This window comes from Ptychodera flava, chromosome 12 (genome assembly GCF_041260155.1).
Source record: "Ptychodera flava strain L36383 chromosome 12, AS_Pfla_20210202, whole genome shotgun sequence".
Lineage (NCBI taxonomy): Eukaryota > Metazoa > Hemichordata > Enteropneusta > Ptychoderidae > Ptychodera > Ptychodera flava.
The window spans coordinates 12,184,103-12,203,538 of record NC_091939.1 but is presented as its reverse complement, the minus strand read 5'-3'; the positions used below and the strand labels follow the sequence as shown (position 1 = coordinate 12,203,538).

At 38.2% G+C, this 19,436-nt stretch overlaps 2 protein-coding genes across 20 annotated transcripts in view; both read right to left on the bottom strand.

The window, feature by feature from the left end:
- The window catches only part of LOC139145032 (golgin subfamily A member 6-like protein 25), a 170,981-nt gene that overhangs the window by 35,541 nt on the left and 116,004 nt on the right, over positions 1-19,436 (bottom strand). For all 18 annotated transcript variants that reach the window (XM_070715944.1, XM_070715942.1, XM_070715949.1 and 15 more), the window contains one exon: positions 134-326. In XM_070715944.1, the coding sequence (XP_070572045.1) occupies positions 134-326 (193 nt within the window). The remainder of the gene's footprint in view (positions 1-133; positions 327-19,436) is intronic.
- On the bottom strand, positions 3,027-19,358 carry LOC139145034 (uro-adherence factor A-like). Of its 2 annotated transcripts, none has more exons than XM_070715952.1 (2): positions 19,105-19,358; positions 3,027-6,511 (listed from the first exon to the last, which is right to left on the bottom strand). In XM_070715952.1, the coding sequence occupies exons 1-2, from the start codon at positions 19,212-19,214 to the stop codon at positions 3,151-3,153; spliced, it is 3,471 nt and encodes a 1,156-aa protein (XP_070572053.1). In that variant the 5' UTR covers positions 19,215-19,358; the 3' UTR covers positions 3,027-3,150. The 2 variants fall into 2 exon arrangements, with proteins under 2 accessions (XP_070572053.1, XP_070572054.1); XM_070715953.1 differs by lacking the exon at positions 19,105-19,358 and adding an exon at positions 14,497-14,676.

Sequence of the window (19,436 nt, the reverse complement as noted above, 5' to 3'; positions counted from 1 at the left end):
CAGCATGAGAGACGGGCAGTTGAGAAATTACTGATTTGACTGAAGCCTGTCTGCATATGCAAGGGTTCTTTGATCAGTGCCAGTTGGGGATTACCTATTAGACAGGGAAGCTAATCTACCGCGGAGGACTTACCAGATCATGTCCTGACAAACGACTGCTGGATACATCCGGCATACTGGCTGAAAGAGTTCTAGGTGACACGGTCAACCGGCCTTTCTGCTTGTTTATCAGAGCCTCCACTTTCTGTACCAGGCTTTCGTCCAGATCCTCATCGTCATGGTGATGCCTCGTGCCATTGAAGGACTGAGACCCGTTGTATCTTTCTCTACACATTGCAGATAATAAAAATATATTTGAGATCATTTCATCAACAAATGTTATCCAGTTTTTGGTAAAAGCTTTCATACTGCTGCAACTGTCTCATCAATTTCAAGATAACTTCTTGCAAAATTTTTCTGTAATATTTTTCTGTAAGACTCAGGTTTTTTGGCACTTTTTGGTCTCCTTTTCAAATAAAGGACAGCAGCCAGAACCTATGCTCCCGTAAACTTTAAAAAATGTAGAGTTTAATATCAAACATAAGACAATTTTGTCATGCCCAAATGTTTGACACTCAGGGAGATGTTTTGGCCACACTGTAAACTGCAAAACTTTCTGACAGCAGGTCCAACAAAAATGTAAAATTATGGTTTGTTTCACTTATGATTTCTAACATTGCTAAAAAAATGAGTATTAAAAAATGATGAAAAGACACCAAGCTATGATGGGGAAGTGAAAGTCTTGTGAAAGTGATAGAACAAGAGCTTGCAGAAGGTAGATTGTAGAGGGAAGATGGGTAGGCGGAAGGTCTTGAATGAAAGGTCAAAGGCCATATGGGAGGTTTAAAGTTCATAACAAGATCTATCAACCATGCAAGAACATACAGCATGCTCTCTAATATGACATCACATACAAACTACATGTGTACAGATATACAACTTTTTTTCAACCAGAATTGACAATCATAAGGTGTACTGCAATGAAACATCTCAGAACTTCACAGAAAACAATAACATTGAATACTTCAGAAAACATTTACAGTACCTAAAAACGAAAAAAAGACACCATGTACAGTAACTGTGATGAAAACAAGCACAAATTATGGAAACACAGTGCTGGAAGTTTGGGACTCCTCACACCCCTAAAATGTAATTGGTATGACCCAATGCAGAGAAATTAAATTTCAAAGCACTGGAGAAATCCTGTGAACATGTAGACAGAGAGGTGAGAAGATCAAATGTACCAGCTACAAAATACCTGTCAGAGTCATGCTCACTCCCTGAGACAAAATGAGGCGAGACTTCTTCCGCATGAAATTGCTCATCAGTGTGTGAATCTCCTTGATTACTGCCGTATACATCCTCTGGATCACTAACTTCCAGTGGCGATGACTGCACTGGACTGATACTGCGGGATAGCACTGCATTTGCTTTGTCCAGGGTGGCTATCAGACCCTGTGCTTTCTGGCAAATGTCCTCATATGACATACAAATACTGCTCTCTGATGATGTTTTCCGTTCGTTTGCCAGATCGTTTAAAATACTCTTCAGTTCCAGGATGTCTGTTTCCGGGTCTCTCCTGATTAGTTTGTTCTCGTCCTCTTCATCCATGTTCGTCTCATCCAATTTCACTTTCAGGAAGGAAGCTATTCCAGATGCCCCTCTTGGCACAACATTAATCAGTATCTCAGATGTGAATGTAGGACTATCTGTCCTTGATCTTGACCGACCATCTTCTTCTCTGATGACGACTGGTGTTGAGGGCTCCATCTCTTGCCATGAACTTTCACCTGCATACCCTTACAAAAAAGTCCTACAGGATCCCTGTAGGACCCAAGGATCCCTGCAGGAGTCCTATAGGGCTACCTCCATCCTATAGCACTCGTCCTATAGGACAACGCCTGTGCTGTAGGATTTATGTGTCATGTCTTATGGGTTCGTACTAGTCCTATAGGCTCATATTTGTGCCCTATAGGACACCCTACAAGATGATTCTGCCTGACTTTTAGGACTGTAAAACTGAACAAGTAATGTTTGAGTAATGTTTATAATTATAATTATTCCCTTACGAAAATAGTCTGTAGAATTTCACACATTCTCATATACCCTTTCTCAAAAGCTATTTCTATTTACACACACATGCCAGAACATACCATATTCCTTTTGCCGTTTGTACATGTCATGGCTGTACACAGACAAAGACTCTCTTTGTTAGATCCAAGGTCAAGTGAGCTGACCTGTGCCTTTGCTTTGTTATGTAAATAGTTTCCTGCATTTACAATGGCTGATTACATAATAGTACAGCCACGCATTATTCATTTGCACTTGAGGCAGTGCACCAGTGAACATGCATGGCTCTTGTTTATAATGTAAAGTAGAAAAGTTCAACTCCAAATTGCATGGAACATTAGGATCCAAGGTCCATTACCAAGATTCTAACAGTGTTATGGAGAAGGGAGCTCACTAATATGTCACAACTGTAAGAATCGACATTGCAGCATCAACTGAACTGACCTCTTAATTACGTGAGTTAAGATACACATCTATTCAGTTAATAATGCACTTGGCTGAGGTGACAATTCAAAGGTAGGCCTTGCATTCATATGTGTAGGTTGCTTTATATTTTGTAGTCCCTGTATGTTGCATTGATTTCTGTTTTGATTGATTGTTAATCTTAATTCCTTTAGAAATAAAATTCATGTTTATAATTACTTGTTTTGTAAGTTGACTGACTTTTTGTAGCAAAATCAGGAGTACTCAGTTATTCCTTACTTAACAAAATGTCTGCACTCTTTTACAGAAGTTTGTTTGCCTTGTGCAAGTTCAATCTCTTAGAAAGTATGATAACAATATGTAAAGCATATTCTGTACCCTATAGGGCTCCCTACAAGAACCCCTATAGGGTTCCCTATAAGACCCCCTATAGGGCTGCCTACAAGACCCCCTATAGGGCTCCCTGTAAGACCACTATAGGGTTCCCTATAAGACCCCCTATAGGGCCCCTATAAGACCCCCTATAGGGTTCCCTATAAGACCCCCTATAGGGCTCCCTATAGGGTTCCCTGTAAGACTGCGTTCCAAAATCCTGTAAGACTACTACTGCCTGATGTCCTATAAGACCCTACATGCCTCTACCCTATAGGACTGGTATAGGATATTTTTGTAAGGGTAATCCGCATGTGTGCTTGAAAGACTATCGGTGAAAACTGAAAATCTCTTGCTATCGCTTGACACACAAAGAGAAAAATCCACACCGTGCTTTAATTCAGAAGTCACTTTTTCTAATGTAGAGTTCACTATAGCAGTGGAAAGTCGTTCAAGATACTCCTCATATTGCAATGAAGGAATGTCGTGTTCGAGTTGAAGTAAATCAGATGTATTGCTAAGTACCGGCCGAATCGGTTGACCACACCTTTGGCACCTGTTCTCATGATGATGAGGACAATGTCCTCTCTGCATAGAATATTCATCACAGTCTTGACAAACATGCATAGCACCAATACTTTGCCTCTCCTCCCTTGCATAGATACCTGAATATCTGTTACGGTCCACATCATTTTCCATGATGCACACTCTCCCGTTTGGAAAGAGTTCCAAGTGTTCATTAGGCATCAACACAGTGCCTTCCCTGCCCCTGAACTCCCGCGGCAAACTGCTAAAATACCTTGAGATAGGGGTTTCATTTGCAATGCTCCTTAAGCTACCAGGGTTTTTAAGCAGATGCCCTGAAGAATGAGAAAAGTTGTACTGTAAATTGTCTCCCTGAGTTTGCAAAGGTACAAAATCTGAAGTAAATTCATCCGAATGACTAGAAAAGGTATGTAAATTTCTATCAAAGTCTGTGTGACCACCAAGTGTCTCGTTGACCCTGACTTCACCTATGTCATCCAGAAAAGCTGGGCCAGTGGAAACACTGGTGTCTGTAAATTCCATCTGCATTGCATTCATTACTGAGTTGTAAAAGTCAAGGTGTGAAATGCTGGATTTCCGCGAAACATTTCTTGAAGTCCTACTGTCATGATCTACACTGTGATCAGCATCAGTGATATTTTGTATCATCAGTCCAACAAGTATATTTGCTGGGAGGCTGATATCGGTTTGTGAGCATGTGTTCAATGTCACTGAATGATTTGTGCTATCATACAATATGTTCCTCAACTGATCGCCATCAAGCTCATCAGCTGACTCAATTTCTTCCAATATTGGATTTCTGCTGTCTTGATTGGCATGGCTTCTCGATGCATCAATCATCGTCTCCACACTGGACACAGAATCCTTGCTTTCTTGTCCCAGGCCTTCATGGATGCGGGGGTTTCGATGTTGGAGATCTGATGAGCACTTGATGCTTTGTTTTGCTTCACTCTCCTCTGGAACAACGTCTGTGATGGTTTCCTGGTCCGTCAGTTCCATCACAGGTTCAAGTCTGCACAGCGGTGACAGCGATGGTGATCCTACCTCACTATCAGTCTGGGTGTGTGAGTCTGTGACGTTATGAACAATTCCTGCAACCTCCCTGTCCAGAAGCTCATTGTCGCTCTCTGTCATAATCTCCTGTTCGGCACCAGGTTGTAAAGACACGCTATCCTCTTCTATGGCACTAAGTTTAACCAATGGCGATATTGACCCTTCAGAGGTCTGCGTACACACCTCTTGTTCATGAGGTGAGGTCTGCCGACTGTTATCTGACATTGCCGCGCCTGTCTCAAAGCCCGAGTCCTTGGAATCAACTAGGCATTTGACAGCTAACATGTACTGTTCCTGCTGTGGATCCACAGACTTCTGTTCCTTGCAGATGCCCTGATCTTCCATAGGCCTGTCCACTGATGATGACTTTTCGATTGTTTGGAAAAAGCTTGCCAGCCTCTTATCCTTTGGAACATTGGGCGACTTTGCTGCCTGGGACTCCTCTTCCTCTGTGAGTGTTTCCAAGCAGGCTGGCAGGGACTTTTGCCTGGCAAACTGTTTCCGACGCCTCTCCTTCAGCTTGTCTTGCATGTGTTCCAACTTGGCCACTTTCTCCTGGTCAAAGATGTCGAGACGTGTGAACTTGTGGCTCTTGTTGTGAGTCTTACTGTCTTTGGTTGAGACAGACTCCGGGAGGTCAGAGCTACTACCTAAAGATGAAACCGTAGCTGCTCTTATCAGTTGCCTCTTTCTAGGAGGCAATTTTTTGCGTAAATCATTACTTTTCACTGTCTTAAATGCTGATTTCTTTTCCTCCTTTGTCACATCTTTTTGCTCTAAACTTTTCATTTTTGCTTCTTTCTTTTGGTTTTCACCTTCAACATTCCCTCTCACCGGCTCGTTTTCCTTATTATCTGCATTGTTGGCATGTTTCCTCATATTTCCACAGGCGGTCATACCAGACTCGGCAAGACTATTTCCAAGCTCCTGAACTTCCCGAATTCGTGCTTCCTGCAGCTTCTCGTACCAGGGTCGCACAAATCTCTCTGGAACAGCAAAATTGTTCCCACCAAAGCCCAAATTCATCAAGATATCCTCCGTTGGCGTCAGATCCATGCTGTCCAGGAGGTAATCACTGACGGAGCTCCCACTACTGTCCAAACTGGTGGCTCGAGAGAAGACACCTTTGGGGGACATTCTTCTCATGCGTAGCATGTACTCATAGTCACTTTCAAACGGCAGCTGGGTGGAGCTCTCTGGAGACAGCTTGCCCTGCCTGTGTTTATAATCCAGCAGCTGTTCAAACAAAGTCCTGGGAGCAAAAAAACCACATGGCTGCAGTTGCTGGGGTGATGCCAATGCTGGCACATGTGCTTCTTTTGCCTTGAAAGAGCCTGATGAGGCATTGTGTCTCCCCTTGTTACTTTTCTTGTTGGTTTGTTTGCTATCAGTGATTTCATTCCCTCCATCCTGGTCTTTCTCTGCAGAGCTTCTTTTTGTCTCTTCAGTGTCTGTGACAACCACCATAGGCTCTCCTGATATCATGAGTTGTGGCTGATCCTCAGAGTCTGAGGTCTGAGTTACGCTGCTGCCGTCTTTGGTTAGTTTCTCGATTTCTTCCAGATCGTTATCTCCAACGTCAGCCTGTATCTCACAGGTTCTCCTGTCGTACAGTTCATCGTCAAAACTTATGGAACTCATGACCGAATACATGGAATCCTCGCTCTCGCGTCGCGAGTGCTGCTGCTCATTGACCCGTCTATCAGCGCTTGCGGTACCATCAGCAAACACGTCCATGTTCTCCTCAATGACGTTCAATATACCCGTCGACTCAAACCCCGCGCTGTCTGTACGACTCACTTTGCGACTGCTGGTTCTGCTGTTGCAGCGGCTGTCTGTTTGACTGAGGCTGATGTTGCCGGTGTCACTCGACGTGCTACTGCTGTGAAAGTCACAGCTTTCCAAGGAGGACACCGAGTCATACTGTTTGCGAGAGGTCCTCTGACCTGTGTTGTGCCTCTGTTCCAACTGGTCAGCCAGTTGCTCCCGCTGATCAGGACTGGCATGACTGTGTATGAAAAACGACAGTTTTGTTAAAAATCAGCTTCTCAGAAAATAGCTACACTAACATTTAGCTATTATTAGAACACCTACAGACATTTATTTATTTTTATTAATAACACAATATATAACAACAACAAATTTCTCTGGGCCCCAACAGAAACCTTAATGGAGGCAAGATTGTGATCATCTTGCTGAACAACTTACCACTCTGGAAGTGTGCAGTAGGATAGATATCATTAAATTTATTTTTCTTCTAGTTGAGACACGGGATTTTTGAAATCGATTTTTAGGAAAAAAATTCCAGATAGAAATGCAGCTGTTACACGATATGAGTCATGTAATAAGATGTTTAATATATTCATCAACACTGAAGACTGGGGGGAAACTTTATTTTAATCTCCTTGCATACACTTTCAAGGTAACACGTGGACACAGAATTACCTGCTTGGGGAAATCTATAGCCATATGAAAAATGATATGTTTTTATATTTTCTGGCAATTTTTGCAATTCCAAAGTACACCAACTTCATTCAAGGATGATCCGTATCAAGGGATGGACATGTCTTGTGGTAAGATCAATTTCTAGTACAGAATTTCAATGTCAGAACTTCTCACTTTGCTTCAGGGTAAACATTTGAAAGTACCACTGCATCGTGAAAATTGGAAATGTCAAGAATTTGGCTAGTATTACTAGAAAAACTAAACAAAGGCAAATATCAAATGCCTATAAAACATGTCAAAAGAAAATAGATAAACTCTTTCTGCTGCAAAAATGGAAAAATATCAAGTTTATTACTCATGTAAAGGGAAGATTTATATAGATGTAGACACTGGCAATTCTGTGCTGTCTGAAATATTGACATCAGAGTAAAAATTGTTGTGGAAAAATGCACTCCTCCACAAATATTGACAAGGGAACAAAAGGACTGTGGGCTTAATCCAACATTTCAGTGATAAACTTACATATATTCATTTTTGTTTGCATCTTCATCTACAAATTAATGATGTGTACGATCATGTTGCCATGGGAGCAACATTATACAGTTCTAAATAAAGGCAGCCATCTTGGTGACATCAATGCTTTTACCTTTTGGTAATGTTACAAAATTCAAGGGTGTTTCACTGAGATTAGATAACCTGTTCAAGTTTTGTCAAATCTAGCCTGTGTGAGAGGGGTTTTCACACTCTGTATCATTCATTTTGACAATCCTACCATCTAGGGCAGAGGGGAGGAGGAGTTGTCAATGGTTACATAGTCTGAAAATACACAATTACAGTTTTTTCTCTTTTTTGCTGATTATATGATAAATCTATGACAAAAATTGTTCATTCTATAATTGAAGTCGAAATTTTCAGAAACTTTGTGAGGCTTTAAACATATCAACAATCACTTGATGGGTCATTTGAAAGCTAATACTGACACTCTGAATGGTGTCACTGTTTGTCTTTTCTTCTGACCCATTCAGATTAATTTCTACTTTAAGCCTTTCACCACCATGGTTTGTCCCAAATCCATTGTTTTCTATGGTAAAGTTGGACCTGTATACAGGGAACTGGGGGTGAAAGGGATCATAACAATCAACACTTGCTGCTCATTTCAAAACTTGACATTGGTGAAATAGGCAAACTTAAATAATTATAATTATTATTTATTACATGAAGCTTTTACAAGATCATAATTTATTCACAACTATATTTTGAAACGTTAACAATTTCCAAAGACGTCATTAGAAGACATTTTCTTTCAACTTGAATTAAATTAAATATAATTTTTTTGGGTACACTAACAGATTTTAAATTCACACGTCTGTAAAATTGTAAAAACTTTATAAATACTTAATGTTTTTAATGTAGTTTTGTTCAAAAACTTTTATTGTTCAGTGAGAAATTACGGATTCTAGGTATCTTGAAACCTCCAAAGGAAGTTGGGATATTTTATTTCGATAATTTCTGTTTCAATGAGCTTAACAGAGAATTTTTTGAAAGGAAAAAATGCAAGTTTTATCCATCACAATAAAAACTCCATCTTAATCAGGTATTAAAGCTTTATGACACTCTTTAATATTTTCTGAAATATGACGTACAATTAGTAGCATACATCATATTGTACCATTATGTTAATATCATAACACGCCCTATTCCAAGAATTATGGAACCTTGTGTAACAAAGTTTAGTCTAGTCAGATAAATAGAAAATATTCCAGAAACAGTAAAGAGAAAATGAAAGCCATAGATAGTGGAGCTAGTTCCCCTCTCCATGGTAAACTTATTAATACACGCCCACCCTGCTCTATATCATGCTAAAAAGAAATATAATCTAAACCATGGTGATCATGTATAGTTTTCACTACCGCTGGTGGCAACGCTGATAAAAAATTCACAAACCTCGGTGGCACACCTGAAGACACTTGGGTAAAAAGAAATATCAGAATGGCTGCTTCTCAGAAAACGATTTTGGATAATATTGATGGAAATATCAAAACTGTAATATTGATAATTTGGCTTCACTTTGAAAACAGCTGAGTGATGTTGTCCATGGTTCGGTATAACCAGAGTGTCAAAACAGAAGGACACTGTTTCAGACGAAAATATTTGTTTCTTATCCAGAAAGGACAAAGCATCCTCACCCTAGGAAACCTACAAAAACAGACAGCAATGCCACTGGTCATCTAGTCTTTCAATGAAAAGAGAAGCAGGATAACAGATGATGATGATCCAAAACTTGCCAATAGGATAATTATTGGGGAAAAAGAAAATATTTACCCAAGAAAAGTCTAAATTATTAAGCACAGCTGATTACGATGCATTGAACATTTCAAATTAGAATTTTTATCATCAGGATCTGATTGTGAAAAAAAATTTTGTACACTGACGTTTATTTCTTACAATTCATAACATTTTGGTAGGTATTAACATACTAAAATTTTTAAATCAATTTTGTTAGTTTTTTATAATACAACTATCTATGTTGTTCTGCTCAGTGAAACATATTAAATTGACGGTCGTCAGATTTTGACTCCCTTCTTGCTTGCAGATATAACAATAAATGCTTTGATGGCATAACTCATGGTAGATATCAGAAATTATGTCATCAGCGTATTTATGTTTGTACACAGGGTGTGAATAGAGCTCTGATGATTAATAATTCAAGATGTATCTATGATCAGTACAAACCTAAATATTTCTGACATGAAATATTTTGAAAAGACGACGACTTTGACCCTTGATCTTGCCCACATTGAAATCAACTAGGCTACTGTCTGCAACATCAAGTCTACATTGGTAGTGGCAAACACAATGGAGCTAAGCTTTGCACCATGGTCAGTCTTTAAAGCAATTTGCCATTTACGTCTCAGACATCGACAATCAGCATACATATAACATCGTATTTTTTTGCAAGAAAAAAATTAAACAGACTTGTCTTCGTTTCACAAAGGTCACACAATTACTGCTTTTACATAACATCCTGGCAACCGCACTTGAAACTCTTTTCAAAAAATGGTTGCCATGGAAGCGATGGCCGGGTTGTCATCTTATCATACATGGACACACAATAGCCACATTTAAAAAGGCCAGTTTAAACCCATTGAACTTGTACCTATATTCATATAACGAAGCAATTGCTGTATGATAAAGGAAGGTAACAAAACGGATGTTTTGACATTGTCTGCCGATCACATGACACATCCTTACCATCGACTGCTTCCCAAATTAGATATCTCATGATCTAATATTTGTCTTGTTGTCGTTGACAAGTGGAAAAACCGGAGTGTGCAGGGACGTGACTATCCAGGCATGGACTTTAGTAAATATATGAATGCTAATGAAAACAGATATGGCATCTGTGTGTCAATTTTACCATAGACAGCAATTTACTGTCTATAATTTTACAAGCACAGCCTGTCTGTGCTTTGTTAATTGTTAACAACCGAATTTGTCAAGATAACATGTTATTTGTCAACAATAATAATGCACAATTTACTCAATGCCTTGTGTTAACCAGTCTGATACTTGACACTGCGTTACACTTCAAAGAGCTAGTAGCTGTTGATGGTGTTTTTTTAACTATTAACTACAGTTTCTTGTTCTACTCCCAAAAGCATGTTGAGATACACAGTATTCAGTGTGTCACCTCAGCCTGTACATGTGTAAACTGCGTTGTTATTGTTGACAAGTGAATTGTGGTCTGGACTGGAACTTGTACACACAATGTATTGTATGCAAAGTTATTATTGATCAATGAATTCTAGCCAGGTCTAGTTATCAACTATTACATTGGATATTAAACACACACAGCTCTATTGACAAGTTGAAAACAAAGCATCTCGACATGATTCCAGCAACGGAACAAGAAACCGCATTTCACATAAACAGAACGCTATTGCTGGGAAAATATATCCAAAGTTACAGCTGACAGAGTTTCATAAATCATAGCCCTGCAGTTTACAAAATCCCATATACCAGGGTAGTCTATAGACCAGTGTTTATGTACATCCATATATGAGTTGTCAAGTTTTATTCCTCTGTTGAAGAAACTGCGCAGTCAGTGCACATAAAGTAAGCAATAAAAGAATATGACTGACTAGACAACTACAGCCTATTTATATAAGATCATATCTCATTGGCTAGTTCATAAAAGGCAACTTCTGATTGGTCCATCCAGATGTGACAAATTTTAATGTGCTAGCTCAGATTATGATTTACTTTGATGCTCATTGTCAACAATGTCTTGATGCCTATTTTAAAAAGACGATTGAATACTGGGAAGTGTTTTCTGCAAAAACAGGAAAGTGGTACACTCATTCAGGAAATCAACAGCAAAATTCATTTCCTCTCAACATTTAATAACTGCTATGAACTGATATAACTGTGTCAAAAAAGTTAGTGTGTTGTAGACAATGTGCCCTCTACATTTATAAACCCTTTTGCTCAATTTGGTAGACTCTGAAAATTTCTTAGCATCAGCAAGCCTTACATGTATAACAGTGTACCGTATCATCTAACATTTCTTGTATGAATCAGAGAGAATTACGTTGGATGAGTGTTGCATCAAACTGGCTTAGAGGTTTATAGACGAAGTGTAAACCTATGAAATATCCGCGTGCGTAATAATTAATTTGTCATGAATGGAAATATCCACCTTGCAACAGTTGATACCAACATCTTTAAGTATCTTTTGTTAGCGGATCTTCCACAAAACTTTGCTTGTGGACCAACATCTGAGAGTAGAAAGTGCCTCAGGGACAGACGTTCAGACTCTTGAATTTCTACAATACTTTTTAATTTGCTGGTGTGCTGATTGTTTGAACTCATTTGAAGCTTCTGGAATAAAAAGATGAAGTTTTCAACATCTTCTTATTGTGCAAATCCAAAAATTAATTTTTTTCCTCATAGAGTTCATACTGAGTGTATATAGGCTACATTCAATTTCAAATGTGGGCAAATTTTACGAATTTTGTTTCAATCTCCAACCCAAAGTTTTGCATGGTGACTCTGGATTTTTATTCTACATTATGATAGAATATGGTTTAACATTTCCTTGAGGAAAATTTGAACAAAAAATGTAAAACTTCCGTTTTGAGGCACGTTTTATCTTCAAATCTGAAGCCAACAACTCTGCTTTGCCCTATCATACAATGGTTTAATCCTATACAGCATGGATGTCTATGGAGCAGTTGGGCATAAACACAGTATAAGAGGGGGGAAAAGGCAACTACTACAGCAGCCGTCAAGTCCTGACAGAGCTGCAAGATAAAAGAAAACCCATTAGTCAAGTGACATCTATATTAAACACCCTTGCCTGCAGCCCTGCTGGTTGATGAATGCAACGCACACGGCACAAGGCTATACCGGTACATCTGCTAAAATTGCCACTTTACAAAGCCTTGTGACTTATCTCTGTTTTTAATATCCATGGGACGTGTGGCAGCAATCATGAACACATGGCTTAATATGCATGCATACATGTACACGCATGAATGCAAGAGCAATTAAAACTATCACGAAAATTTGAATTTAAAATTTGGTCTTAAATTTCACCTCTGCATAGCAAAATTATCAGTGTTTTCCCAATTTCGGATTTATTGTTTAATTAGATTTTGTGGGAGGGGAGAGGGAGCAAAATGACTTTGGATGATGATAATTGAATACGTGAAACCACATGTACGCTATAGGACAAGTCTGGAATCACCAAAGCATAGCTCTAATACTGCCAGAAGGAAGCTGCCATTTATAATTCATCAGCAAATTTTTTATGCTGAGCTCGACATTTCCTGACAAAACTACTAAGCTGAAAGCAGTGACTATACAATCAGGAGCTACATGTACATGTAGCGTAGAATGAAGCAAAAACATCTTTCATGTATTAAAAAAACTACATTCTGTAAAAGGTTTTTCTGTTTCAAATACTACACATAATATATAAATTTTACTGAAGTGCAAACTTCTCTAAGACATAGGGATGGGTATAGTGGTATAGAGAGTACCAGCATAAAAAGAAATCACAAACTGAGAAAGAGAGATATTCATGGACTCCAAAATATTATGAAATAACAGAAAAGACAACCAGAACCAATATTTAGTGACTCATGGGTCAACTCACAAAAAAGTACAAAACATGACCATTTCAACCTCTGTAAATTATTGTCTTCATGGCAGACAGCAACAGGCAGAATCCACTGTGCAGAGTTTTTTCATCTTGTTTCACAAAGAACACCTGCTGACTGTTTACTTGTACTGAGTATCTGTACATACTTCCTGACATGAGCAATTAAGGCTTGATAAATGGCGGCCACAAATGGAATTATTACGGTAACGAACAGGAGCACATTTCCCACAATGAAGATTTTCCAATACATGTAGACAAAGCTTTGAAAAATGTGAATATGAATTTCCGAATGGCCAATATCAGTAATCACTTTTCTCTCGGAGAAATGGATAATCTTAATTTCATCCCAAGCCGGGAAAAAGCCAACTGTAGCATGGAAAGATGATCAAGGAATTATATTCATGTATAAACAGAATTTGAAATTAAAATGTTGGAACGGTGGTGTATGCTTATCACCAGAATATATGTATTTGTGGTCAAAATGAAAATGGTGTACCACTTTAAGAATCCTTCTAAATTAAAAATTGGTGATCCCTAATAATCCAATAGCTGCCAACATTTTCATTTGCTGGTTGGTTTTTTTTCATCCATAACGACTTTTCCCCTGATTTGCATAAATCATAATGTACACCAGTCAATAAAGTTAATGCACTAACCACTGCCCTTTTTTTGTTCATGGATAAGGATTGAAAATCTATGTAGGCATTGAAGATGACAAAAAAGAAACTCCAAGGTCAGTATTAAGTCCTGGATAACCTTATATTATATCTCAACATCTCTAATTTAATTAAATTTCTCACTTTATCAATGGTAGTCATAATCTTTTTCAAGAACTTGATAAAAAAGTAAAAGATAATCTTTTCTAAGTGCAATACATTATTCTTCCATGATAGTAATTCCCAAAATTTCGGTTGAAAGTGATGCGGATAAACATTGTACCACAAAAAGCTTTACGTGAGAATAATCTCTCTCTTGCCTTAAGGCCATCCTGAAGTATTATTTCCAACTTTTTATTGCAATGTTTTTAGAAAGAAATGCTGCAGTCCCAGATATGTATTTTTAATACCTTTAAATAAATTAATGATTTCTGCAATATACGAGTAAAGACAGGGAAATACAATAATTCTGATTAAGAATCTGACTTGAGTCAGAAGAATCCAAAGATGCAGTGAAAAAACTGCTCAGATTTTTTTGTTTTTCATCCTGCTTACAGATAATTATTTCACAGGAATACTAGAACATTTTGAAAAGGTAGGCTCAGAAGTTTGGATTTGGCTGTTGTCTCCACATTGCATCGGTCCAGTGTGAGGACGATTTTGATTTTGGAACACGAAGAGAAATTAAAGAAGTGACGTTCAAGAAGTGAAGTTTAACCATCATACCTTAGACAGTACCTCCTCCTCCTCATGTGGTATCTCATGAATGGATTTTGTTGTCCGTACATTCCTACTACCTTGTGATGATCCCTTCCTACACAAAATTCTGCCAGAGACTCATCATCATTTTCACACAGATTGACTACTGCTGCATCAAATGCACTCTCCAGGGATACCGTATCTTAGAAGGACATCTTTCCTCTGTTATACACGTTCCTGGAAAGCCCCCCTGGAGTCAGCACTGAGGACAAGACGCAAAGTGACACAGTGCTGATACTACTGAAGCCAGCAACTGAACTAACTCAACCTACACCCTAGAGCTGCGTCCAGGCAAATTAATGTATTAATATATGCAAGCCCCTCCCTCTCCACAAAACCCGCTACATTGCTCGCTTTCAAAGCATCACTAATCCAACCCTGAATTTCTCGGACTGACAGTCAATTCAAGAATACCCTGTCAATTGACAATCAATCCGCAATAGCTATTTTTTAAAATTTCGACAAGCAAAAAAATTAAAAACAAAAGAAACTAGAATTAACTGTTTAGGATAGCTGACTACTTAATCTCTTCTGGACTGTGAACCAGAAGGAAGATTTTGAGTCGTGCTGTCCACTCTTCAACAGATTCTTTTCCGGCACTTTTCTTCCGTAAGAAGTCTTTGAAACGTATAAAAAAGACTCTCAAATTTGTCAGCTTCTTCTGACAAGGTTTGCCCTACCTGTCATTTTATTTGCAATCCCGTGATTATATCTCCCAATGGATTGACGACAATGGACAACCTACAGCACTTTTAAGATGAGAAAGAGCTTTCAAGTAAACCAGTAACAAAGGCTTTGAGAGAAAACAAGCATGTGCTGTCAGTGTTTGGTATAATTGTTGTTAGTCGAAATATTTTTACAAATCAATATGAAATCCGGTCGCATGGTCTGTGCATTTTAGTTAAGAGATTTGCTGAGTCTCAACAACCGGCCACTCAAAAAAACATACACTCTCAGGAACTGACCGACTCAATTTCCTGAATTAGGCTTCAAATTTTGCTTCTCCCAGTATTTCCGCTGAAACACTTTCCTTCACCAGGCATAAAAACAGGCCACACAGTGCAAAAGCTGTAGTGTGAAATTTGAACATGTAATTTCACCTAGAAACATAACATTTGCTACATGTACCCTGCTCACTCAGTGATGAAAGGACAGGCAATGTTCCTGAAATTTTGTTTTAATCAGTTAAACGTCGTTACTTATTAATGGATCTTACTGTGCATGAGGCACTCAAGTCTGGCATTTACATTCGTGATGGAACAGCTGTGCATGATAGGTTTACAAATCGGTTCATCATAATTTAGATCTGAGTGACGACGGCTTCAACTTCGTCGAACATTAACCAGAATTTCCCAGGAAATGTTCAAGCATCGACAATGTGGTATGAAAAATTGAACAAAATTGCACCATTGAGATGGACTGTATGTTAGAACTGATGGATTTACGGGCATTTATTCATTTTTAAAAATGAGTCTGCTCAATGATTTTCAAATGATTGGTTTTGAAGCTTGGCTTGCATAACCATCATTACAGGCAATTTTCAGTACTCACAGCAAATCATCATGAGGTGTTAATATGCTAATTGTCTCTTTAGAAATGATCTGTGTCTGAATTATTAGCAGCTTATTGCCTTGATTCAGCAGATACCATATGTGTATGTGTGTGTGTGTGTGTGTGTGTGTGTGTGTGTGTCTGTGTGTGTTCATAGGTTGAATTTTGAGTATTCTCTTATATATTAAATATATATATATATATATATATATATATATATATATATATATATATATATATATATATATATATATATATATATATATATATATATATATATATATATTGTATGATAGATAGATAGGAATTTGAGCACCATCACACTCAGGCCAAGTTGTTGATTCAGACAGCTGAAAAACTGCCTGGCAGTTTAACCACTTCAAGGATTGACGGTCAAGATGGTATCAGGATGTTATATCCAGAACACACACACACACACACACACACACACACATAATAGCGTGTCATAGCAACGTCATAGCAAAATGCTGCCACATGATCGTGTGTACTCTCCAACATCATACAACTGTAGTTGACAAGTGAGTTTCAGGCTTGTATTTCAACGTGCTTCAGGAAGAAGATTAAGAACGTACATTTGTTTTACAGGAAAAAAACCCAACAGAAATGTTATCAAAGTCAGAGCGAATCATATCAATAAATACAAAGTATAAAAAACACATGACTAGGGCAAGTTAAATTGATTTTATCCGCTTAAAGAAATCAATCAGAAGATCACTCAAACTTTCCTTCCATCGAATTTTCCCGGTGGATATAGATGTCCACTGTTTATGAAAGTACAATATTGAATTACCATGGCAACAAGAAGGTAATATGCTGTTGAGTTTTTTCAAAGACAGCATGGCATTATTTGCTCTTATATTAAGGTTAATACATGTTTTTTAATGTCAAAAGTTCACAGTTTGGTTTGTGCTACTGAACACTGCATTGAACATGGTTGAAAACATTTATCAGAGATAAAAAAATAGAATGCTGAATACTTAGAAGGGTATGACCTGAAGTAAGGTTTTTTTATCAGATGTTTGGGGTGTTTTCAATCCTAATATTTAGTTTATTGAAAAGTTCAATGCAAGCTGATATTGTTTTTCTGCTTGAGAAAAAGTTGAGAAAACTCGCAAATAGCATAAATTGTCGCAGTTTGTGGGCGTTTTTCCTACCATTACGAAGTGTTATATCCAAAGTGTACTGATGAGGTGGCTTTCAGAATGCCCTGATTGACCAGCTATGTAGGATGTGCACTGTAGCACACTATCAAAAGGTCAATGACACCGAGGGGGCTGAAACAAAGTCCAGCTTCTAAAGTTGCTATTGAGATGACAAATTAAACCCATCTTGTCGGCACTGGAATAATTAACAGGACTTGGAGAAAATGCCAATGCTATACAGTATTATACAAAGAAATTGATGAAGACGACATGTGGCATGTGAAGTGTGAGATCTACAAGAATACTCTCGGTATTAAAATTTATTGGATATCTGAAAGACAGCAGCCTATTACAATCTCAACATCCATCCAAAACATGACTAAAATGATGAAACAATGTGTCCACTGAATTTGAACTTTCTATGCACGTTTTAAAAAAAGAAATTGGAAAAAAGATCACAAATATGGTGCTATTCATTTTTCAAAGGGTCTTGTAGAAAAATCTAACAGTGGCCCAAGTACAAGAATCTTACAGTGGCCACAGTGTGAAATATCTACTAGAGATATTTTATTTTAGCTTAAATTGTATTGGGACAAGATTATGTACCTCAGGCTGGGCTAGATGTGGCTAGTTCAGGTAGCGCACATGATTTTCATTCATGATGTGATATCATAACGTAAACTAACACGGCATGGCAGAGATGTATCTCAGACCTGACAAACAGGATAGTCCACACATGTACAGGATAACACAAGTAGCCATTGGTAAAGCCAAGTCACTTCCTAAACAGAGGCGTGACTTTACTACTGTTTCAGAATCATGTTTTAACTCTGGGGAAAATATCCACTCCAATTTTTTCACTTGAAGTAATTATTCATAGATTTTGTACAGCATTTGGACACTGAAATGAATTATTGTACATCAGATCATCAGGCCATGAAAGTTGTCTTCACATTCTGGCAACCAGGATTCTGAACAATTTAAAATTTAACTGTTACATCACTAAAAGGTCCACACTGATCACCAAATTGCCAATCATTCATGTTATCAGAGAGACTTCAAGAGGCGTCCTTCATACATCTGGCCCAAGAAACTGTACATAGACCATAAACTGTACACCCATATTTCACTGTGATCATTGAAGCTATTCACATAAGAATTGAATTCCCTCCAATAGATAATAACCCATAATCATCACATCGCAGCCTAATTGTAATCACCGCAAAAAATTGATGATATGATCGGCTTGGTCGTAATTTTGTTAATTGTGCTCATTATAGGCATATCAGTAAATTAACTGCCAGTAGAAATGAATTCAGAAGCAATATCATACCAGCTCATTTATGTGACTCAGTTCAATAGGTTTGTCTAAATTTGACTCTAGAGGGCGCTACTTAAAATGTCGTTCCAGGAGAAATATATGTGGTTAGTTAAATTGACAGAATGTACTGAAGGAGGTGAAAAAGTTCTCAAAACAGCAAAAGATTTGACACTAGAATTCTTGTGTACACGTACATGTGGTACTGTACAGTATGTGCATACATGTATGTACACACGTCTAAGATTAGATTAATTTATTTCAAAGTAAGCATCTATTAAAATTTAGTGTTTGATATCATTCATTAAAAGATTAGACTGGTGTATTGTAATGTAGGTTGATCACCCCTTACTTTCCATGACTCATAAAAGCTTCTGCACTTTGCAGCAGATGGCAATATGAGACGCAATGAGGAGGTTTACGTATTTCCGGGATTACCAAGAATCCATTTGGACGGATCAAGTACGCCTTATTCAGGATGATGTTGTACTTGAGGAATATTGAAAGACGATAAGAAATATGCAATACAGCTAGCCTACTCACAGGATTTGTTTTACTGTGACAGTTGGCAATGGGCCGGATGAGACATCTGTTGGACGCATAACGTTATCAGCTATCCTTATTATCGTCTTTGGACAGTCGACAGCTGCCATGCAGCATCTTCAAGTTGTCAATCACGGTCTGCTTCCGGAGTTTTTGTTGCTGCAAAAGCTTGAAGTGGCTATATGTAACGGCACATCACCATGACACATTACCATATCACAGTTGGCAACAGCTGTTAGGTCCAGACGTTTGATAACTGCACAAATATTGCCGCACGACATGACAGAACATCATGTTGCAGCCCATCACAGAGCAATGACAGCACATTCTCG